Below are 25,842 nucleotides of genomic sequence, written 5' to 3' on the forward strand. Positions count from 1 at the left end.
GGTTGAGCTTTAGATGGTGGTTATCCATCCAGCTCTGGATGTTACTCAGCAAGCAGAGATGCAGGCTGAAACCTGTATGTCAGATGGTGGGAATGAGGAGAAGAGTTGGGTATCTTCTGCATAGCAGTGCATAGCACTGCATTTGCACAGCCAAGACTTCAGTTGTTAAGTAGATTGGCCTAAGAGAAATAAATTACCTATTGGTGTGGTGGAGGTTTGGATTCATTGAGGTCAATTGGATCAGCTGCTTTATTTCCCTTTATTTCCACTGTGGTAAGGATGTAAGCCTACTCAAATCTGGCACTCAAAGCCAGTAGTATTGCTGTTTCATTCTTCACCTCTCCAGACTGCTTTAACCTGGAACACCAGGTAAGCTAAATCTCTGGCCAATCAGTGGCATGAATACCTCTCGGTAGAAGAGAAAACCAGCAGAAATACCACCTTCATGGGTCAGATGTGAGTACCCCTCATGTAGGCACACTAGCACTTTCCTCGTGTCTGTTATACTTGTCTAGGAGAAGCAAAGTCGTCAAGTGTATTTATGTTGTCAAGATGCGCTGAGAGTTGGGAGTATCTTAGAATCCACCATATGAGGGCGTACTTAGAATGCAGGACCCAGAGCAGGCGTACTAACCCTGTGGTGAGATTCAGCAGTGAAATTTATGGGTTGAGAAGAAAAGACAAAGGCAGCAAGTTCAACCTTTGCTTTATTACTACTGATAACATCTTATTGCCCTTTCTGTTCAGCATGTTTTGAATTTCATTAATCACAGATGTAATGCTGAAACTCTCAAAGGGGTATTCCTGAAGTAGACAGAATATTTTTTAATCAAGCCTTAACATTTTTGAAAGTCAACCCTGAAAACCATGAAATTCTCATTTAGCAGGTGGTAAAGGGCTTTAGTTTTCAATTTTAATTTTAATTCATCACGCTTGCTGAAGCATCCACTTATACATTTTGTTGTTTAAAAGGGAAAATACTCTTTGTAATGTTGTGTATTAAATGCATACCTAGTTACAGGTAGGCCTTAGTTGTTCTAGAAAGCAGAATTTCACCCAGTAGAAATTGGCAACAAAATAAAAAAAAACTTGTGCATGCAAGTTGAAGCATTTTTCTCCCTGGGCTGTGGAATGGGTCCGGACTGCATTGTTTCTGAGGTCTCACAGAAGTACCCGAGTGATCCCCACCACTGCTTTTTCACCCCATCCCCATCTGCTCTCCAATCCCACCCAGTTTCAATACGTCCAGTGAAACTTGTTTCTCTGTCCTTTAGCTAAATGTTACAAAATTTAACACAGTGTCACAGGTTGAAGTGGGCAGCCAGTCATTCAAAACACTTACGCTTTATGCGTTACACTTTAACAGACTAGATGAGATTGTGATTTATTTATAATAATATATAATCATATAACAATAATAATAATAATGATAATCATCATCATCATCAGCAACATCAGTATAACCATAATAATTAATGTTTTTATATAGAACTTATCTAAAGAAAAGTTACAAAGTGCTTAACAGAGATAGATTTTCTTTACTGGGAGGGTTTGTGGCCTGGACAGTCTGCTGGTGCATGTGTATGTTCATGACTTCATCTTCTCTGTGTCTTTCTGTATTTTCGTTAATGTGGGTTAGTGTTATGTCCATTGTTACTGTAGCACAGGTGGATCTTTGGATCTGACAATGTGCAGAAGAGGGCACTCTACTGAAGCCAATTTCGTATTGCCCCAAAGGCACTGAGGGAAGTGCTGAGTTGCCATAAGGACATGCTTTTCTGGTCAAACATGAATGGAGAAAAAAGGAATGTGTAAAATTGACCAGCATTTATTTATATAGCTATGGTATACTGTATAATCATGAGCTCAATAATGTTTGGGACAACATAACATAATATTTTTTTGATTTGTCTCTCTGTAGTTTTAAATATAGAAGTGAAGGTGAATCACAACTTTAAAGCCTTCTGTGATTGTTTTTATAGCATGCAATTCTTGTTAATCAAACAAAATCACACAGTTTTCTCTTTCTTCACATCACGAGTGTAGCATAGAAAGCAAAATCATGAAATTGGATAGAGAATAATTATCCTTAAATTTGAATAATCTGTGGATACAACATGCTAAATAAGTTTGTGATGCAGGCCTACCCATTAAGATCAATGATCAATGCTGTCACAAAATATAACCGGCCATAGTTGTGCTCAATAATACTGATCATACAGCGAATTAGGTACTCGTCTAATTTTCAATCTAAGCAAGCAGCTAAACAGAAACAGAAAGTATCCTAATGTCTACAGAGGATCGCTTTAAATGTCAATGGCTGCGGTTCCCGAACGCGTTAAGAACGTTCTTAGCTTAAGAACGTTCTTAACGCGTTCGGGAAACGCGGCCAATATCTCTTTCTGGCTGAACATCTCCACTTCGCTGGAATGTTTTGACATCCGCAGTGAGGACACTCGGAACACATGTTGCTTGCAGAGTCCGATTGCAATTTGCGGGTATTATTTCTGCTTTTTTCAAAGTCCGAAAAATGACGAGGAGAATTTACAAAAATAAGCATATTTGCCATGACTCATTGTTGCGGGTCAGGCAAGTTGAGGCACTTAATCCAATTGTATTCAACGTTGAACAGAGGGGGGGAAAGTCGAGAATCTCAAAACAGGTTTACCCAGTTGTGAGTTAACCTGTAAACCGATGGTTAATCTTCTGTAAGGGTAGTTCAGCAACAAAGATAAAGTGGACTCCGCTTTTTAGAAGTCTACATACATAGCAGCGCGTTTTCAAACTTGAAAGTTGACCAAGAAGGGAATACGTTTAGCTTGAAATGGGAGCGCTATTGGCATTCATCAAGAAACTGTGGTGTGTCCGAAAACAGCTGATACTAGTTCTCGCACCGCTTCTGCTTCTCCCGTTAGTTTTTTTGCTTCCAGAGAAGGTAGGTAACAGTTTATTTATGCTAAAGTAAGCTATATTACGAAATAATGTAATCTCCCCTCAACCAAGCCAATAGGCTTGATCTGAGCCAATTGTTATTTATTTTTTATTGAGCCAATAGGCTCAGATAACAAATAAATGGTTTTGAAATGTTGTGAGTTTCACAGTTTATGCGTCCACTATTTTAACCAGAATATCTGATATGAAAGACGTGTCAATGTTTTTATTTCTTTCTTCAAAATCAAGGCCATCACGAAGTGTCTCTGCTCGAGTAGGACTGTATTTAGCGATTGTAGCCGTCTTTTATTATTATTATTATTATTATTATTATTATTATTATTATTATTATTATTATTATTATTATTATCAATAGCTACAGTGAGGGATAAATAAAGGCACTACATCTAGATGTTCTGCAGGCGATGCTTGTCTCATTTGCTGGGCTTTGTGTTCCTGTTTGGCCTTTGTAGTAACAAAACAAAAAAAAGTGTTTTTTCTTTTATTATTATTAAAAAATAAAACGGGCTCTATCCGCCCTTGGAAAGTTTAACACCCCAAACAAAAAACCTGACTATGTTCCGTACACGAAGCCATAATGGGCATTATTATTTAGCTTGATGAAGATAACTGGTCGCCTATATTTTCTTGTAAGAAAGTAATTTTTTATCCCATGGAGAATTTTGACTTTCAATTGCGTTCAATTGCGTTCAATTGTGAAAGATCAGCGGCAGGCCTACAATATCCCAAGTAAGTCAAGTATAAGGAGACACGCGTAGGCCTATGTCACGTAACTGGTCCTAAACGTTTCTTCATTGTAACATTTAGGCATGTTTTCATAATTATAATTTATAAGTGTGTCCTCTGGCTTTTTCATGAAATTGCAGTTGTGAGATCAAATGCCTGTTTTTGGAATAATCCAGCTCAGCATAACACAGCATACCCCGTGGTGAACCTGCATTCTTTTGTTATGCAATTATTATTTTTTATTTTTTCATTCTCGACCGTTAATCAGTTTTAGCACAAAGACCGCATTCTTTGCATAACTGCTGTTCATCGTGTTCTAACATATCTTAAACAAATTCAAGAGTCACAGATTGAAAAACCAATAATTTGGGGCGCAGTCAGCAAATGGGAGTCAGCAAGTGCGTTTGAATGGGTTATATTATATCTGGTGAAAAGATGTTATTTTCCAAATCTAGCGCTATTATGTGGTGTAGTAGCCAACTGAGGTGTTTCGGTTGTGCAAATTAGGGATGGTCGGTATTCAATACTTTTGTGGATGCAGTATCGGTGGTATGCATCGGCATTCCTAGGCAAAGGGGACAACGCAACCCTGGTTCACAATCACAATCTATCTTGATTGTACCTTCATACTTCCCCTTTTGGCTGCAGTACTTTTAATTTTAATTAATGTAATTCATTTATTTATTCCAGTAACACCTAATTACGTCTAATTTGTTTACCGTTATCTTCATAGCAAGAGAAAATAAATATTCTTCCTATGTGGAATATGAGTTATATTATATTATATTATATGAATATGATATTGCAAAGAAATAAAGTGTTATTTGAGTGACTCCTTTGGTTTTGGGAAGGTTATTGTTTCTCCTTGAATCCATATTATAAAAGAATTGCAATCAATCCCTAATAATTCTTACCATGGGGAGAATTTCTTGCATTTGGGACATTAAATTATTTCCCTGCTTAACATATGGATTAAATTGGTATAGTAGAATTTATATACATATATTTATCAATAAAATCACAGGTAAGTCATTACATTCTCACATAAAACACTGAGAAAAACTGTAATGCAAGTTATCCATATGTAATGGGAGATATCATCCAATTTCGGCAGGTTTTGTTTCTTATTCTGTTGAAGGTTATGAGCGGGATTGCTTAAACTGGAACAGGTAGTCAATTATATGTTAATTTACACTGAGAAATAGTACTCGCTTCTTATTGGACATAATGTAGCGCATAATGTACCATAATGCAAGTTACCAACATACGTGGGCTCAGTGTGGTCTGATAATCGATAACTACTGTGTATAAATATTTGAATGTGATCTTGCTACTGGCAAATGCCATAAAAACACAGGAGAATTTGTATTGTATTTGTATCAATGGTTGCTGATAATTCTGTTAATAGTACTGATATAGTACTGATAATAAATGTCTTGCTAAAATTATACAATGGTAGATGTTTGGGTTCTTTTGCTGTGGTATTCTGGTATACCACTAAAGCGAAAATCTACCTTCAGGGCCATTTCAGGGTAACAAAACACCAGCATCAAAATTAAGTCGAAGTCCCATCAAATTTTTTTTTTTTAAAGTCAAACTACTACTATTTGGGAAAACTACAAATGTTGTGATACAGTGCATCTGTCCCTGTCAAATAAATGCTATGCAGATAATACAGCAACATTTCTTAATTTCTGCAGTTCCTTACTCCTGGAAAAGTCTGGAAAACTGGACAGGGGAGACTGTGTATGAGCCACTGCTTGACCGTTCTTCTCTGGTTTCTCCTTCAGGAGGGGAGATGCCTGTATGTGGTGCTGCTGATGGCCATATTCTGGTGCACAGAAGCACTCCCATTGGCCGTCACCGCCCTCCTGCCCATCTGTCTCTTCCCCACCCTGGGAATCCTCCCCTCAAAAAAGGTCTGCCCTCAGTACTTCCTTGACACCAACTTCCTGTTCTTCAGCGGCCTGGTGATGGCGTCCGCCATCGAGGAGTGGAACCTGCACCGCAGGATTGCTCTGAAAGTCCTGATGGTTGTTGGGCTGAAACCGGCTTGGTGAGAAGTACACACTTTGCGCCACATGTGGGCCCACAGTATCCCTCTGCTTCCCCCAGCCACAATATTCTGTGCACAAATCACTGTACCCGCAGTAAACTCTATCTGTGCCACGTTTATTAATAACAATAATAATAATAATTATTATATAATATTATCGTATAATATAAAATATCTGTCTTTCTCTCTTGCTAGGCTAGCATTCATTCTCATTTGTATGGATAAATGTTTACCAAAATGACTCTCTGCAGAGATTTGAAAGATGCATGACCACCAATCCACAGGCGAACTGAAATTTATAGCAGATAAAATACTGGACAGAACCCGTCCAAGGGCCATTCTGTGAAAAATCTACCAAAGTTGTGGGGTATGACCACTCAAACTTTGTGTAAATATTCTTTATATATTTAACAGAGAACTTGCAAAAAATGTGAGAAAATTCATGAGAAAATTAGGTCAAATTTATTTTAAAAATATACAATGAGAAATTTGGGTCTTAAAAAAAGTGTTAGACATTCAACCTAGTTGATGGTAAGGTGGAAAGTTTATGATAAAAATTAAACTTTGTGTACTTCAAAATTTATAATGGGCCTACTCTTGTACAAGCAATTGAGTTGTTAAATTCATGAAACTTATTAAACTACAATGAACTCTGCAAGAGGCAAATCTGTGTACACCTTCTGCTACCAAGAACTTGATGGTGTCCCTACCAGGGTTTCAAGCATTTTCAGTCTTGAGCATAATTGTGAATTATTGGCCTACCCAATGAGCTTATTGCATGTCTGCTTCTGTGCGGCTCTCTCCTTTCCTGTGGCCATGAATTTGAAAGCAAACCCAATGTTTGCAAGACCTGCCAAAATCTCTGTAGGTCTACTTCCAAGGTTCAATCAAGGTAGTTAGAGACGTACAGTATGCCTCTTCCTATATCCACGATTATGAAGGCGAGTTATGAGCATGGATATTATGACACTTGTTTAACGTTGCCTTCATAATGAGTTGGCTAGCTACTGTAGCTAAGTAAGTTAGCCAACCTATTGGTAACAAACAATAGCGTTAATGTCATCGCTGTGTGTTTGTTGTGTGCTTTTGCTTGTTTATTTGCTGGTAAACCCAAGACTGGGACTGTTAATGTTAAAACGATTGTAAAACCGGTGCAACGTCAATGATGCAGCTAATCTGTATTATCCCTAGTGTCGAACAGAGCCAAGCTGACGGGGGAGGTCGGTGTGAGAGCCTTTTGCTACAGATCCATGAGAAGCCACATAATCTAAGACAGGAGTGAACATGGAGACAGTTTGAGTTGGAGTTCAAAATAGGGCTGTTCTGTTTCTCTGTTTGCCCAGGGTCCCATTTCATATGTGGCTAACTCAGTTGACTTTTTTTTTTGCCAAGATGTAGCAGTAAAATGTAGAAGCCACTAAGCACAAATTTCTGTCAATGTAGGGCAGCTCTTGTAGTGCTGGGGGATTCAGCTTGGTGCTGGGGAGCCACTGTATTTTGTTACAGCCAATCATTTGATCGGTTATGCTTGTTGAAAGCATGTGTTTAAAGGCCCACTCAATAATTTTGGTTGCTAAAAAATATATAATGGGTGAAAATGAGTAAAAGGAGGAAGATATGGGACAGTAGCATAGAATTGTATTATATTATATATTATATAGAATACTACTTCCTTCATCCGCATTTCATTCTTGTTTTTCATCTCCTCTGTTTTGTGTCCTTGTGAAACTCATTGCCATGGAAACAAACTCACTCTTAAGTTTTGCCAAATAAACCATATGCTTTAATTTTTCTACATGCCATTGCCATAGTAGTTTATGTGAACTGCAAAAGAGAGAAAGGCTCAGAAGGCTAAGCAAAGTTGTTGCCCAGTTTACTAAGACGCCAGTGCAAGATGGTTAAAAGGTAGAAAAATACCATGACCCCCCCATACAAGTACCATGATCCACCAAGGTATTTAGTTGCTATTCACATAGAGTAAGTTTCCTCGATTAGCCACCAAAATTTCTGAGTGGGTCTTTAAGTTCTTCCACATTTTTAACATACTTTAAAAACAATGCATTAATGCCATTTGCTTTGTCTATGAACTGAACTGTTTAAGTGTCAGTGACTTGATGTCCACACTTTCAGCAATTAGAAGTTCAGTGATTTCACTTGTCAGATTATAGCTTGACTGAAAATGTAACCCATCATTTGCCATTTTGCATGTTACAGAAAATAAAAACATTCTCTGATCTGACTGACTTTATATCCTGGGATGTGAATTTGGGACATTTGTTCTTTATCGAATGCACAGCCATGTCGTCTAATTAAGAACAGTGTACATCTTAGTATAATTCAGAGATTACAATTAGGGTTGAAGCATATGTATCTCACGCAGTTATGGGAACCCAGGTTTGAGAACCCACTGACCAGGTGCTTATTCCAAAAAGCAGGATTACAGAATTAGCTGGATAACAGCACAGAGCAGAACCCAGAACAGCTTGTTTCCTTCAGTCCATGTTCCTGATTTCTGGGTTTTTCTCAGAGCAATCAGTAATCCTGCTTTGTGGAACAGGCCCCTGGACAGTTGTGTGTAGTATCATCGCTGCATTCTCCACCCTTCTCTCCCTCTGACCACGGTACCCTTGTTTCCCACCAGGCTCATCCTGGGCATGATGCTCACAAGCGCCTTCCTCTCCATGTGGCTCAGCAACACAGCCACCACCGCCATGATGCTGCCCATTGCCAGCGCCATCCTGGAGAGCTTGTTCGGAGACTTGCAGTCACTGAAGGAGAAGTGCAAGATCAAGGATGAGCCAGAAGGTGAGCCAGTGTAATTACTCTCTCTCTCTCTCTCTGTGACAGCGCTATAGCCCCAGGAAGGCCCCCGTCAGCACTGCCACTGGGTCGAGTTGACACTAAGGACCTAACACTAAGGATCTAGTCAGATGGACATGTGTTGACAGGATGTCAGTTGATGTCTTGTACTGTTAAGAGCCTTTTAATGGCTCTATTTGTCACAGGATGTAGGAACAACTCCTGCACATATGTTAATTGTTAAGTGCTAACAAAGTTATGTCTGTTGGGAAAATATAGTCTTTATATGTAAACCGGTATGTGATCTTTGATCAGTTACTTCCCTCATGTGACTCGAAACAGATTCCAGGTAGTTAGCGATCTACTCTCTGTAATACATTACTATGTTAGAACATGGGGTATACAATACTTGATCTTTGACGTAGCAAAACAATGCAGAACTGCTTTGTACTTGTTTATCGGAATGTGAATTTGGGGCAAAGGTCAATATTCTTTGGGCACAACTATTAGTTGATTGAACTGGTCTGGCACACATTATAGGGTATGTTTGTGGTGATGTGGTTAGAGTAAGTGTTTTTGATATTAGCAAAGTGCAAATAAGCTTTACAGGTCAGCGTACTGTAGCTAAATAGTTTTTATTAAAGTTGTTTTTTAATTAAATTACACGCATCTCCTTTCCTGGACGATAGACAAAAGAAGCAACATTTGGTCACATGCACGTCAAAAGAGAACCCATGCTTATCTGTAATCTCCAGAATTTGGGGAGGACCTTTCTTCAATGGAACAAGTCTGCAAATTCAATTGGTCACATTTTTGAGAAAAAAACTAATCTGTACTTATACTATGTGCTTTCCATGTGTCTGATGGGATATAATTTAAAACTGAACTTGTGAGGTGTATCAGTTAAGCAAATATAAGGACTAAGCATTAGATCACCAGTAAGTGCTACCTGCCTGTCTGTTTACACTCCCTGCAGGTAAAGCACCTGTGAAGTTGCATGCGCTGACCTCCGAAAAACAAATACTGACAATAGAGGATGGGTAAGAGTGCAGACTTCTCCACATGGAACATGAGGGCTTGATTTACCCCTTGTTCCTACCGTAACACCTTAGGACACCCTAGCCAGGGCCCAGATTTAATTGTATACAAAAAGTGCCAGAACACAACCATTCTCTCCATATGAATCATTTTTCAGTTGTGTCTATTTCTTCTTCTTTTGGAAGATCTTTGGTCATGAAATGCAACTTAATCCAGTGCACCTCAAAATGTCAAACGTTTTTCCCTTTGCGAGGCACACCTGATCCCTTGGTTACTATCCCATTGCTGTTACTAAAGGAAGGATATTCAGGAGCAGAGTGAGGGGAGGACTGCTGTGGAGAGCAGGGAGGAGGCCCAGTATCAGCTGAAGGTGTGGAAGGGCTTCCTGATCTGCATCCCCTACGCTGCCAGCATTGGAGGGACTGCCACTCTGACTGGGACTGCCCCTAATCTCATCCTGGTCGGCCAGATGAAAAGGTGAGTCCGTTGGTTACAGTACTGCCCCCTGATGGACCGAGAATTGTAATTGTAAACCCCAAGCATCACTCAGCAGTCACCATTGCTGCAGAACCTGGTGTCATGTCCAGTGTTGTGAGGCTGCCAGTGCCCACAGCACTGTACCTCAGCTGCCACTTGCTTTGTCTTTGGGGAACTAAACCAAAGTTAACTGTATTTACACAAGCCAAATATTTTGCTAAGCAGAGGTACTCGTCTTGTAGCTTGAAGCTCAGAAGTGAAGACTGATCAGCGTCATCTTCATAAAGCATCTCAGATAATCCTAGATCATTACTTGCTCTTCTGGCAGTGTTATCTACAGACAGCTTTCTGGAAAAAAAAGTTTTTGCCGGACCTATAGGGACTGGGTTACAATCCTGTTTTCTCTTATCGAATGACATATCTTGTTAAAACGTGCAACCGCATCATTACCTCAAAATCAAAGCCCCAGATGAACTTAATCTCTATATATCTGTTATTTATATTTACAAATACATCTTGTTACCTTTCCTGACTCTGCTTCCTGACCAAATTGAATTCCAAATTTATGTCAGTGTGTACATACTGTGTACACAAAAGATACATAAAAAAAGACAAAACTCCTTATGTTTTTATAGTTTAGCACTGAATAGTCAAGGACCAACCCAGAACTACTTTATATATGTGCACAAACTTGATCTCAATGTCTGTACAACATTTGGTAAAGATATCTACAGGCATTCAAATTCCACAGTTTTTCCAAAACAGCACCCCGATGTGTCCTCGTGTCCCCAAATACAAAACATCTGCATATCTTTTTGTCCATAAACATGATCAGAAAAACATATTTTTCTATTTAAAAATGTTTCTATTAAAAGCGATTTTCTGATACAAAAGTTAAAGAAAATGAACCTTCACATGTGTTTTATTCACATATGAGAGTATGTTTTTATAAAGCATGCCCAAGGTGTCCAAAAAGCCCTCCACATAGGATTACTCACCCTAATGCTTTTTAATGAACCTGCATCACATTTAAACTTTATTTCAAACTTAGGTTAAACAGAGCCCCATTAGCCAGTACAATTACAAATTTATCCATAGCAAGTCCAATGCAAATGCTCACCGAATGTTTTACACACGTCTGACTATTCATTCTGCAATGCACACGCAGCATTTACTCTCTGTCACCTGAATATGACACATTATACCTTGTAAGGGGAGGAAACAAGAAGATTGGCATGTTTTAAATTAGTTTAACTAATATTGTGTTCATTTTCAATTACCCCCATTATTAAAGCCAGCTATTTCTCCTCCTCCCTCCATTGGATGCCAGTCATCAAGGGGCTGGGCTAATTAGCATATCTTTAGTTTAGAAAGGGCAATTTAAGTTATACAAAAAAATTTTAAGTTGTAACTCAAGATTTAAGATACAAATAAAAAAGAAATATTTAACATTTAAACACTTTCAAAAACTTTTCAACTTTTCTTTCAGAAATGGTTAGTTGAACGGTGGTTTTGCCAGGTTCTGAGATGCCATTTGTCAACAGCAGATACTGTTGCACGTTTCTTTGGAAGAATGTTTTGCAACTAGCTAACTATTCCAATGTAGTCTACTGTTTATCTATGAAAGGCTGAGCCTGACTGTATTCATGCTACCAGTGATGGGTGTCAAGTAATTCAAAAGCATGCTTACTATTTGCTTGTTGAGTAGTAAAAATGAAAGTGCAGGAGGCACTTCATTGACAGGGTTTATTAGGGTATACTGTACATTCAAACATTTTCTACAAACATTGAATCAAATGTCAATGTTATTGGGTGTTGGCTTTAATGTGAAAAAACAGGATGAGCGGGTTGGCACCTCAGACATGCTTTGTAATCAAGAACCCAGAGAACCACACAAAATGTTTTTTTATGAAGCTTTGCTAGAATTCTAATTTCCATAACCTATAACCCTACTTCTTACAGTTTTGTCATACAAATCTAAACTGACGTCATGGGTGTTCCTCAATATCGGTTTCTTGTGAACTCTTGTGAAAGATCCAGGAAGTGGTGAAATATCTAAGATGTGTCAGATGGCCAAAGAGAATGGTATGAATATCCTATCATTAATTGCACTATGACAGATGAGATGGGACATGCTCACAAGTTTTAGTTCTCTCATTTCACCTAGGTACAATGGCTTCAGAAAGTATTCAGATCCCTTCACTTTTTGCAGAATTTATTGTGTTGTAGATTTAATTTTAAAGTGATAAAATTGCTGCCAATCAATCTACAAACGTTTTTAGAAATTATTATTATTATTATTATTTATTTTTATTTTTTTAAATACAATTAATTGTGCAGAAAGTGAAGGGGTCTGAATACTTTATTAAGCCACTGTATGTGTTACAATAGCTGAATTGGAACTCATTGTAAAGATACAATGTATAACAAAAGCCTCAATTTGACTTTTAGACAGAGGAGGCTAACGCATAGCCAGTATTTTAATGCTGTACAGTACATCAACAGAGTTGTATGCTGCAGCAAATGCTAGCTAGATGTTAGCTTGGAACAGAGAGCAATTTTTAATAAGACATTTTAATTTAAATTAAGTGAGAAATGGCTCCCCCCAAAATGTACCACCCAAAAGTAAAAACAACACACAGAAAGGCCCCAGTCGGGATTTGAGCCCAGGACATTTTTGCTGGTGAGCCGACAGTGTTATTCACTGCACCACCGTGCCACCACATCACTCATGCTACAAGTCTCTCTATAAAAAATGTCTATAAACAAATCTCATGAAACTATGGGAAGAGATATTCATGGACAATAAAACATGCATTGGCCATTTGGTCATGTCTCTTTTTATGTCATAAGTGATCTGGACCCAATAGCTCAGAGTTAATAAATTGAACTCCACCAATTGAATACCCATTTAATATATTGATATTGCAACTTATTTGCGTCTGCTTAATGCATACAACAAAAACCCCATATAATATATTGAGTCCATTCATTTAACAGTCACGTTAATTTAGGCTAGTAAAACAGCATATCAAAGAAATGAGATACACAGGGCATAGGAAGGCTGTTGGCCAAGGCTGCTGCTGCCTGTTTTGTTGTAGCGCAGCCACATGTCGCATCCATGCATTACGCCTCTAATACGTAGAGCAGCAGTCTTTCTGTTACTGGAAATGAGGTCTTCCTAGAAAACTTGACCACAATCATTCTTCACAATTCTTGGTATTGAGAAATAGGTGTGTTTTCTAGACATTACATGTCCAATCATGCATTGATGGTTGGAAAAAGTGATTCCTGGCACTTTCAGCTAACTGTACTAGGCAGTTAATCATCAGTGACTTCCTGTCAGCTGTATGCAAGCATGTAAAGGGTCTGACTTCCATGGTAATCATTTCAACATTGAGGGCAAAATATCTTGTTAACCTCCATGTTTTACCTACAGCTGTGTATTCATTATCTATTCAGTATGGATCCCTTTTCCACAAGTCATCAAAAATATGTGAAAAGGTGTTGATATGGGCTGAGCCTTACATACTGTACAGTATCCAAAATCTGTACAACCCTCACCTCGCCACAGACAATAAAAGGCATATTCTAACAATTTAATACCGTTTCTCTTCATCAAAAAAATGTTCCAATATAGGAACACCTTTATTCTTGGCAGCACAGTTCTATATAAACTTTCCTCCAGAACATCTACTGGTGAATCGGGACACACAACAAAAATCGGTTTTATATGACACGTGCCAGAAAGTGGTTGGTTCCTTGAGCTGCCTATACCTCAGACAGGGAGAATAGCTCCTGATAGCTCTTCGGGTTTATGCACAAAAAGTATTGCTTCACTTTTGTATGGATTTACATTGTGTTTTTTTATTTATTTCTAGCTACTTCCCAGACTGCGATCTCATCAACTTTGGCTCCTGGTTTATTTTTGCCTTTCCTCTGATGGTGTTCTTTCTGCTCCTGGGGTGGATATGGATCGCCTTTCTCTATGGGGGACTCACGACACAGTAAGACACAGAGGAATATCATTATGGTTGTATGGTTGTATTACAGTTGTATTTCCCAGTAACTTCATATACTTATATATACTTCACGCACTGTTGTGCCTTTAACACAAGTGTATGTATAGCAGGAGTAAGCAAGTAAGTAACATGTCAGTCGGATTGAAGAGCTGTATGCTGTGATCCAGAGCGCACTCGCTGGTCTCTGGTTGAATTTGAAGGTTTAGTATTGTGTACAGTATATTTGTATTGCCTTCTCAGAATACATAAACCAAGAAAGGCATATTATTATTTGGACAGTGGTACAATCTGTTCTTTTGGCTCTGTACTCTGTAGCATATTAGATTTAATTTGAGGGTATTTATATCCATACCAGGTGCTTGACTTATGTTGACAAATGGTAATAACAGTCAATCAATCGTCTAAATACTGAAAGATTTCTTACACCTGGGCTAAGCGATTGAATACAAGTTGAGTTGAGTTCGGTTAGCAGAACGAGAGGACACAAATGTAAATTGGCAAAGGAGAAATTCCGTACAGATATTCAGAAGTCTTTTTTCACACAGCGAGTGGTCAATGTGTGGAATAGCTTGCCAGCGCATGTAGTGGAGGCAGAAACTCTGGGGGTTTTCAAGACCAGGCTTGATACAATGTTGATGGCCTGAATGGCCTGTTCTCACCATTACCTTATGTTATGTTATGTTAAGTCACTAGTCTGAAACAGCTGATAAGCCATCTGTCCAATTAAAATTGGGGGGCTATGTATGAAAAGCACTGTAATTCCTAAACAGATCCCCCAAAATGGAAGCTGACAGTCTACACTATGACCTCATATTTATTATTTCATTTCAAATCCAATGTGCGGGAGTACAGAGCCAAAAAGTAATTCAGTAATTCAACTCACAGAAAATTAATAGTTGGATTTACTTACTTACTTAAATTATGGGCAGTGCTTTGTGTGCAATATTATGAAGTTTATTCCCACATGACATGTCAGAATTATTTTTCAGTGCCCTGGTATAATACATAATATTGCAGGTACCTCAGCCCATAATGAATTGAAGGTCAGTAGCCTACTATTTGAACTGAGTCAGTTCAGAAATTAATTGAAATTCAAGTCACACATTAAAAAATGAGGATAAGGATTTTTAAGTTTATCAATTGTATTTAAAATTGAGGGCAACCCTGCAAACAGCAGAATGACTGACAGTATGTAACTACAAAAGAATAGTGTGTTTGTGTATGTAGTAAGGTAAATACGTTGTCTTTACATTATGGAAAGCTCATTTTCAAAAATAAACAATGAATGAATATTACTGCATCGATGCATGCCATTTGTCCCGTTGTGTGAGGGGAGGGGGTCTGCTAACTGTGTTAATCTGAAAGGCTGTAGCGTTACAGAATTCCATTTTAAGTTATTGGTTAAAAATGACTCAGTTATTGATTATAGTTCTTTATTGCCCAGATGGCTGATTCATTACCTTTGAGCTGAGACATTTTTGAGCACAGTTTGCTGCAGGGTTACCTGGCCTGTGTTTCTCTTTAATTGACACGCTCCTTGTCTGTGCAGAATTCGGCTTTGCGGTGCAAAGCAGGATCACAGAGCAGCCATGGAAGCCAAAGCCAAGGCCGTTGTTGATGAAGACTACCAGAAACTGGGCCCTATGAAGTATGTGAAACCATGCCCCTGCACTAGAACCTCTTCCTTGCTGGAAGGTCAAAAACAAATCACACTTTTTAATGTTGCAGTTGTGCAGATGTCTTATTTGCCTCGTCCTTCATACAGCATTACTTAGCATATTTTTTATGGACAGGACAGATTAGTTGATTTTATGGTAAAGCTTCCTTTTAACATGCAATGTATTACTTATTGTTCAGTTTATATTCGTTGTTAAATACTTTTTTTGTTGGGCAGATTGACCATCAAATGTCAAAGTTTTCCTGTTCAGTCAATAAAGTTAACTGTGTGTATCACATGCAAGACGTTAAATTAATGGAACGAGAGCACTGTCTTGATTTTTCACTTGTATATAGAATTTATAGTTAATTTAAAGCTTAATCTAATTTTCTTTTTGTGGCATGGCATGTTATAGTATGTTTCTATAGCACTGATATCTTCCATGTTTCTCTTTTTTTAGTTTTGCAGAGAGATCCATAGGTTTTTTTTTTTTCATGTTTGCCATACTCCTCTTCACCAGAGATCCAAAATTCTTTCCAGGATGGGAAACGTTTTTCACCAAAGGGTAAGTAAGCTTTGAGTATCTAGCCTTGTGTTTTCATTAAATATGTTTAGTTATATGAAGAGTAACAAGTCATACATTGCTTACATTCAACTTGAATTAACCCCCCAACAACAAGCAGGCAGCTCCCAGCCCAAAACGTGTCACAAATGTGTCACAAATATTATAGTATGGTAAGGGACTACGTACAAAAACTGAAATCGAAGCGTCGAAAAAGACAATTAACTACATTTATTGTCTACATTTACAGAAGTAATTTAGCTAATTTTGTAAATGCGGACTATTTATATGGACAACCTCTGGAAGAATAATTTGATAATGTGTCCTTAACCCTGTCCACTGTCCTGAACCCTGTCCTTAACCCTATCCACTCTAGCCCCTTGTGGTTGAGTCGTCAACAAAAATCTGTGACGTAATAAAACTGCAAAACGGCAATGCCAGATTGTTAAAAAGACTCCGCTAAGGAGAACCTCAGGTTTTTTTCAGCCTCTTATTTGCAACCCCCTTCTCCCCTCACCACACTCACTGTTTACAACCCTCACCTCGCCAGACAATAAAAGGCATATTCTAACAATTGTTAATACTGTTTCTCTTCATCAAAAAAATGTTCCAATATAGGAACAAAAAGATACAATTCACAAAACACTTTCTTTTATTAGGTCACTTTTATTACATGCCCGGCCGTCATATTTCCAGTTTGGTATAAATATATATATACGTTTGTATACAATTATTCAATACAGACATACTTATGGAACCAATGTGTTTAGCATATTCATTGCTATAAAAACAATGTGTTTAAAAATATATATATATATATATATATATTGTGTACACTGTATGACATTGCTCTATCTCAAATTTCTGAACGGTACAAGCTCTTCTTTAAGTCTTCAACCATGTGCATGCAGTAAATAGCTTTGAGATATTAACACTTTTATAGGACTTGTACAAAATACGTGGAAATTGCCCTCTAGGGGGACAAAGTAGAAAGCGTCAACTACTTTCTACTTTCTAATATAGTTAGTGATTTTTTTTTCATTTTAGACCAAACACCCCCCAGCATAAATTAGGTTTGAAAATTAAAGAAATATATAAATAAAAAAGGATATCCCCCAATGATAACATATCAGTTGAATGTGACGATTGTTAGAAGGCAAGACAAAAGTACAAACCGAAAGAAGGAAAATAAGAAGTGGTCAGTCTATTCTAATCCCCCCCCCCCCCTAAAGGAATTAACATATGTATACATATGACACTGTGCTCTGGAGCAACAATCCTTAAATCTGGACCTCCAATCCAAATCTGGCCCTGGTTTTCTTTTCTCCCAGGTAATTAGCTGAACGGTATTGATTGACCTGGTGATCCCTGCTCTATAATATCCCAAAAACATATGCTAGATAAGAACATGCTGGTGCCTGGCTTGTTTTTGTAAGCCTAAGAACATTGGAGAAGGTTGGAGGTCATTGGGTGCTTATTACTACCCCCTGTTTTTTTCTTTATTTATTATATATACTGTATAATAGATTACTTATTTTTTTTATTTTTTTTATTTTATTGACAGGGATCTAGTTAGGATTTATTGTTGGGTGTACAACAAGGGCTGATCCGTTTCAGGATTTTGTGCCTTCTGGTCTTAATTATGTCATTGACTCAATCATATCTTATCTTTCATGTGTATGAGTACCGGCACAGCTGCAGACTGCAAGTGTATCGTAATTATTTTAATGTGCTCAAGTACAGACTTGAACCAGGGTCATTTATAGAGCGGTCAGCAAATTAAAAAACAAGAACAACAACCAGTACGCAGATTGGCCCTTGAGGACCGGAATTGTGCACCCCTGTTTTTTCTCTAATTTTATGCAAAGCACATGTGAGCTGTGAGCTACTATTGTTTCATGAAATGTGCTATATAACTAACATTTGATTGAGTTGTCCTGAAGCCAGTTTCTGTGTGATTATCAGAAAAATATCCTTGCTGGCATGTAATTGTGACGTCTAAAAATGTTTTAACATGCTTGTTTTCCTGATTTCTGTTGTAGGTACGTGTCAGACGCTGTCACTGGTGTTGTCATAGTCTCCATTCTGTTCTTCTTCCCCTCCCAAAGGCCTTGCTTTAACTGGTGGTTTGATTTTCGCTGTGAGTAACTTCCCATTCATACTATTTTTATCAAGAGGAAAAATACTGGCCATTCAGATATCTGTAGGCTGCAGTAACAATACAGTCAGGAATGTACCACACAATCAAACAAATCCAAGGCCAAATGTGGTGCTATAATATGGACAAAAGGTTCAAAGAAAATATAGGATAATCCCTACAATTGCGCATCATGTAACTGCACACATTTTTTGCATAACATGGTCCCATTTTAATCCCATTTGACTTGTATCCCCATAGGCCGTTATATTTCATTACATTAATGGCATTTGGCATGGTTAAGTGCATAGTATTGCAGTGATCTTCAGTATATGCCGTTATCATATGCAGTAAACCTTTAAACAGTGTAGTTATAAAGAGCCATACCTCCTTGATGGTGCTACTGCTATAAGCTCATCATTTTTAATTCAGCATTGTCATAGAAACAACCCCCCGTTGTGTCTCTATGGACTTAATGTCTATCAAATATGCCAGTGTGAAAACAGGTTTACTAGAGATACTAGAGGTGCTACAAACATGCATTTTTTCATTGGATTTCATTTGACTGGAAACAATATAATCATCAATATTGTTGATAATTTCATTGTTAAACATATTAATTTGTCATTTATCAAGAATCTCCAATCTTAGTTATTTGCACAATGTTATTTCCTTGGAAAATGTTCCATACTGTAATTAATTCCAGGAATGTTAATGACCTAGATTAGGGAGGCTGAGAGAAGAGCCGTGCTGTGCTCTGGGACTGTAGCACTCTGTTTACGATTATAATAATCTTCCCAAAATATGCAGTCGTGTTTCCCAGTCTTTGTGCCTGTGCTCTTTTTATACTGCAGTAACCCCTATGTCATGACCTGAGCCAGCTGCTGTTCAGAAAGGGTCAAGCATTTTCTTTTTCATTCATTTATTCATTTATTCAAATAATAATTTCTTTTTTTTTACATAAAAATCAAATTTCTTTCTCAAGCCTCTGCTCATTTGAAAAAAAAGACCATTTAAGGCATTACTCGTAATTTACTGCCAAATGGAAATCCACTTTTAAGGAATGGATATATTGGCTTCCACAATGACATCATGGAACATTTCTCTTTTTCCCTCCGAAGCACCAAACACTCCGTACGTCCCTCTCGTGTCGTGGAAGAAAGCACAGGAGTCTGTCCCCTGGAACATCATCCTGCTGCTCGGTGGAGGGTTCGCTATGGCCAAAGGGTGTGAGGTAACGTCTCCACTCTCTGTCCTTTTCCTTTGTCATTAGAAAGCAAATCTCAGGCTCCAATTCTACGGGGTCATGGTATCGGCAGGTTTCAACTCCAGGGGCCTCATTTATAAAAATGAACTTCAATTTTAACTCACCTGAACATGCTGTACAATTACCCTGTCATGTGTCATGGCCAGTAACACCCATTTTTCTGTAAATGAGGTTGCATTTGAACATTTTGTACATAGCTAGCATGGACTCTTAAGGGTAACACAAAAAACACTTGCATAGCATGAAGTTAAACGTGCAGACACTGCGGCCCTCAAGGACTGGAGTTAAACCTGCAGACACTGCAGCCCTCCAGGACTGGAGTTAACCATGCAAACTCTGCAGCACTCCAGGACTGGAGTTAAACCTGCAGACACTGCGGCCCTCCAGGACTGGAGTTAAACCTGCAGACACTGTGGCCCTCTAGGACTGGAGTTAAACCTGCAGACACTGCGGCCCTCCAGGACTGGAGTTAAAACTGTAGACACAGTAGCCCTCCAGGCCTGGAATTCCAGGTGTCTAGTGGCTAGAAGCGGCTCAAGAAAAGTGCAGCACAGGCAGAGTGTGATGTGTGATTTCTGCGCTGCAGGAGTCAGGTCTGGCCTCGTGGATCGGGAAGCATCTCCAGCCGCTGGCCGATGTTCCGCCCGGCCTGGCCCTGCTGCTGATCACCGCCTTCGTCGCCTGCTTCACAGAGTTTGCCAGCAATACTGCCACCATCATCATATTCCTGCCTATCATCGCTGAGCTGGTACAGACAAAACCCTCTCATTCACTGAAGTTTATGTCTCTGTGTGTGAGTGTGTATGTGTGTGTGTGTGCGTGTCTGTGAGTATGTGTATGTGTGTTTGCGTGCGTGCGTGTGTGCGTCTGTGTATGTGTATGTGTGTGTGTGTGCGTGTGTGTCTGTCTGTGTCTGTGTGTGTGTCTGTGCGTATGTCTGTGTGTGTGTGTGTGTGTGTGTGTGTGTGTGTGTGTGTGGAGGGTCATGCTAACCAAACTGGAAAGGATTAACAGGTCTAAAGGAGCTTCAACAAGGCTTACAAAGCCTTTTTCACATGCCCTTGTGTGTCTACTTCTGTGCTGATAATGCTGCTCAGATAATGCTATGACACAGTGGGCTTCTCCTTGTATGCATTCCTCTTCTGCCGTCAAACATGCTGATGGTGTGTATGGCCAAAACATTCCATATCTGACCGTAGCACTCTCTTCCAGTCATAATTCCAATGAGGTTTAGCAAACTCAAGATGGTTGGTTTTGTTTATTGTGCTCAGTAAGGGCTGTCTTCATGCCATCCTTCAAAAGCATTTGTTGATATGGAGGAGCCAGGTGGATTTTGAGACTTGTTGACCTCAAGATGCAACCAATCTCTGCAGTTCATAAACTGTGATTGGGCTCTTTATGGCCTCCCTCACCATATCCCTCACAATCCATGGGGACAATGTGCACTTCCTCTTCCTAGCAAGTTTGCAACCATTGCATACGTTTTACACTTTTTTATTATTGCCCTTACAGTACTAAGTGATACAGCATGCTTAAGCATTTATGTCTTCTTTTGTACACATTACAAGATTGTGATGGTCAATTACCATCAGTCTCTTCTGAATCTCTTCTGTTCTTTAGCTTTTCCCATGCTGATGGGAAAAGGATTTTGAATGTTTGCCTCTGCATTTTTAAAGTGTTGTGAAACAGGAAGTGATGGAATGACACAATAGAGCTCCTGAAATTAACAAAATTATTTATTCATTCATTTATAATAATTGTTCGGGGTGCCAATAAGTTTTGACACCTATAGCTTTCAGATAAAATGAGATTGCTTCATAAAAACCATTGAAACATGACGGTAAATGTATAAACTAAAAGTACTGTATGCTGTCTTCCCATACGTGTGGACATAACATCTATGGCCAGTTTCAGACACATTAAACCTAGTCCTGAGTGGAGATTTTCCATGAACTAAAACTCAATTTAGTCCCTAATTAGGACTATGCCTAATCTGTCAGTGAAACCGGCCCATAGATTATCTGTGTTTATTATATGCAGCATTTTTTCGTCATTTTCATTGAGGGTGCCAATAATTCTGGATCCTGGTCTATTTCTCTATGTGTTTGGAACTGCACCAATCTCTCATCTGCCCCAGCGTTATGGAGTTTTCATGCAGTCCAGCCGACTCCAGCATAAATGATATGCTCTAACTGCCTCTAAACAGGCCAGTGGTCCTACAGTATCCACATGGCTACCAGCTTTGTTCTTTCATTTATGCTTTGCATTATGAAATACATTTATACAACAAATAGTTTAACAGTTGAACATGATCATCCATTGAAACAACATTGGAAAAACTGTTAAACAATGTGTTGGCTTTTCTCCCCAGGCGTTGCACATCAAGATCAACCCTCTCTACTTCATGATACCCGCTACCACCGGCTGCTCATTCGCATTCATGCTGCCCGTCTCCACCCCACCGAACTCCATCGCCTTTGCATCTGGCCATCTTATGGTGAAGGACATGGTGAGTTTGGCATACCTCACCTCACATTGTATGAGGCTGTGTCGCTTATATTGAACAGTGCTGTGCATTCACTGTCATCCTTTCCCAAGGTGCGATTAACCATTCATTTGCTAATTAAGTTTTTGTTTTGGCGCTGAGCACCAGGCTCCTAAAATCCCAGCCTCCTCCATTGGTCTGTTTGGGTGTCAAAGCCTGTCTGTGTTATCAGTGACTTTTATGTCGACAGATAACACACCCATTCATCTAGTGGCTGAGTTCACATTATTCTCAGTGCTTTGAAAGTTGTTGACTGGCGGAGCTGTCCCCTCTCTCTTCAACCAGTGTGTTTGCTGGTTAAAAGAATCCTCATAGAAAGCGCAGAATGGGAGGTTTTAGAAGAGGAAGCACTGTTACACTGAAACAGACTGTATTCTTCCACTGACCATTCTTATCTGTAGACTTTATTGGCAGCAAAGGTCACTGAAAGGTGATAATAAGGTGTTAATGTTATCTGAAGACAGACAGGAACCACTTGATGGTGTAAAGTGCCTCCTCTTTGGAGAGTGAGGCAAACCAAGCCAGTGAGATAGTCCATGGCTGGAGTGATGTTTCTTACTACAGTCCTTTAACTTGGCCAGCCCAGGGCAGTGCTACCCGGACTTGAAGCTCAGTATGATCTGTAACTGTTGAATGTGGTGCACTTTGTTAGGATTGGAGTGCAAGCCTACAGGTCAGTGGATCTCCATGAGCAGAGTTGGGCAACCCCTCCCTGGTTAGTTTGCTATATAGAGAACTAGTAGGCCATTTAAGACACAGCCTGCATGTCTATTTTGTTGTTGCCAACTGGATGCTGTGAAGCTGTGTGATATTGCACCTGTGGAGAGTAGCACCTTCTGATTGGTGTGAGTGACGCCTCAAACGTGATGCCCACGAAATCTGAAATCTCCTCCCCCTACCCCCTGACAGTCCGGTGGTTTGACCGAATGTGTGTCTCTTACAGGTCAAGACCGGTGCTATGATGAACATCCTGGGTATACTGTCGGTCTTTCTGGCTGTTAACACTTGGGGAATGTACATGTTCGATCTCTCTACGTTTCCGGACTGGGCCATTCCAGTCAACACATCCACGCCTATGGCAAAGCAGATCAACCTTACGGTCACACACTTAAACACAACCGTGTGAAGAAGGACACACCCCCTTCCCACCCCTATCTCTCAGGCTCCTCCAATCAAAATGCAAATCTAAATACCTGTGTATTTAAGGTTCAAATTTTATTTTGAATCAAAAGAATTCAGGTTTAGAATCATATTATTATATCATAAATATCTAACTTGATATCTGTGATTTAAAGGCCTGAATGTATTCTGATTCAGTCTGTTTTTTGGACATTTTTAATATGTTCTGGTGTTATTATTATTTGTTACATTATTTGTTATTTGTTCAATTAAAGAAATTATTTTTTAATTTAAAGCTAATTTTAAGTTCTATGGCACATACAGTAAAGGTTGAGTCTTCCTGTGAAGGATGTTGAGAAACTGTTACGCATCTTGTAATTGTCTTAATGGGTTATGAATGTACACTTAAATTGTAAGGAGCTTTTTCTGTATATGTAGGTTTTGATATTGCATTTTTATTTTAAAAGACACATCCAGACATTTTTATGAAGTACGTTTATGTGACACCTTTGTTATTATTTGGGATATTTCCACTGATTTGAGGTGTGACTTCTCATCTTTTCCTGGCACTGTTCTGTGTGAAATGAAAAATGTGTTAACTGACATTACAGTGTTGAAAAGGAGCAATGTGATGATCATGGAAAGATAATCATAAACTTGTGTTTGGATGATTCTGACCGTTGGTTACACAGTTACAATATAGAGGGTGAGTATTAACTGAGTTGACTCATATTGCCTTCAGTCAGTTTTATGGACATTTTTGCTGTATTCTGCTGCCAGAGAAAATGCACAATATTAAATGTCTGTCGGAAGAATATTTTTATCAATGTACAGCATCTGTACATATCAGGATTTGTTCTCACATTTGTCACTCCTATGTGCTACTGTGCACTCACACACATGTAAGGACACTCATACACATGCACATACACAACAGGGCTCCAGACTTTGCGTTAGTGCAGTTGTCTAACGGTGGCATGTTCATGAAATTTGGTGGTGCAACATTTTGCCGTGGTATCGCACATTTAATTTGTTGAGCAAAGTTGTTTTTTGATACATTTTGCAGTGATCTACACTATGAACACTTTATTAGTTATGCGCGAGAAGGCTTCTGCAGTACCAAGACACAGGGTCTGGTATGGAAGATTCGGAAAGTTGTAACAAGATGGCGGAGCAAACAGTAATTCCTGTTTCTGCATAAAATAAGGCCTGTTGACATATATCACACCACTTAATATCTCAACCGGGAATTCTGAAGCCGTTACCTGCTTTAAAAAAAGTAAGTTCCAAACAAGTTGCTATATTGAAACTACAACGGTAGTATGTACAAGTACATGAAACTTGAATGGTGTTTGGCAAAATGCGACAGTTTTGTAGTTCCAATTTATTTCATTGGAACCGCACATGCAGATCAGAACCACTTCAATTGCTTGAGTAAAGCAAATTATTTTAAAAGTTAATTCATTTTGTAATCATTCCGGTGCAACCTTTAAACAAAAATGAAACAATTTAGTCACAGTCTGCAGCCCTGCACATGCTCACAAACATTCACACACACACACACACACACACACACACACACACACACACACACACGCACATACAAAATACCACAAAGAGCTCTGAGGACAATGCTTCCATGAAAATGCAAAGATTACGTTGATGGAAATGACCCTAACAAATATAGATTGCTTATAAGCAGGTTCCAATCAGTTTATTTATGCATGCACTGTATGTTTTGAGAAAAATAAAATGCAAAGATTTTGAATATGAATAAAATCTTTTTGGCATCAATCTGATTAATTGATCATCCATGTCCAACAATTTTTCCCAACTAAATCGTAAGCCTTAAGCTTAAGCTCTTAAGACTTAGCCACGAGCAAAAAGCAGAAAGAAAACAATATGGCTTACTCAAGAGAACAGTGTCTTCATATACATATGCTGAAATGTCACTATGATGAACATTCATCAATATTAAAGCGTATGATTAAATAGATAAAACATTTCAAGTATCAAGGCTGTATTTTATTCTGTATATGTGTGTGTGTGTGTGTGTGTTTGTGTGTGTGTGTGTGTGTGTGTTTCCTGCACATACTGCAACAAGGGCATGTTGCCAATGAATAAAATACAAAGGTAGTAAAGCGTGTAGTAAATACTGAGGGAAAAGCAATTAATCCATACCAGACTATTACGGGTTAATATATCATGCGTCATGATGAATTTAATAACTTCCTCTGTTCGTATTGAAATGAAACAAATGAATCACAGAAGAATGACCAATATTCCACAGAGTCCACAATGACTAAGCTAACAGCTGTTGGTGTACTTTGTAAAATTCTGCGGAACATTTGACATGTTGTGCAAGATGTATCATGAGAGCTCTTTGGTGTCAGGTCTTGTGGTGGGCTAAGTATTTAAAGGGGTCAGCGGCCAAGATGCTGGGCAAAAGTGTACAGTTAATAATTTTAGGAAACGTTAAAGCCTA

General features: G+C 38.8%; 1 protein-coding gene across 1 annotated transcript; it reads left to right on the forward strand.

Annotated features, from left to right (window-relative positions):
- Positions 1-2,595: 2,595 nt before the first annotated feature.
- slc13a3 (solute carrier family 13 member 3) lies at positions 2,596-25,136 on the forward strand. The gene is made up of 13 exons (XM_061257713.1): positions 2,596-2,935; positions 5,469-5,734; positions 8,376-8,539; positions 9,510-9,573; positions 9,869-10,048; positions 13,930-14,055; positions 15,620-15,718; positions 16,188-16,292; positions 18,332-18,429; positions 19,548-19,660; positions 20,280-20,441; positions 22,065-22,202; positions 23,182-25,136. Exons 1-13 carry the CDS (start codon positions 2,825-2,827, stop codon positions 23,362-23,364), a joined length of 1,809 nt encoding a protein of 602 aa, XP_061113697.1. The 5' UTR covers positions 2,596-2,824; the 3' UTR covers positions 23,365-25,136.
- The last annotated feature ends 706 nt before the right edge of the window (positions 25,137-25,842 follow it).

This window comes from Conger conger, chromosome 10, assembly GCF_963514075.1.
Source record: "Conger conger chromosome 10, fConCon1.1, whole genome shotgun sequence".
Taxonomy (NCBI): Eukaryota; Metazoa; Chordata; class Actinopteri; order Anguilliformes; family Congridae; genus Conger; species Conger conger.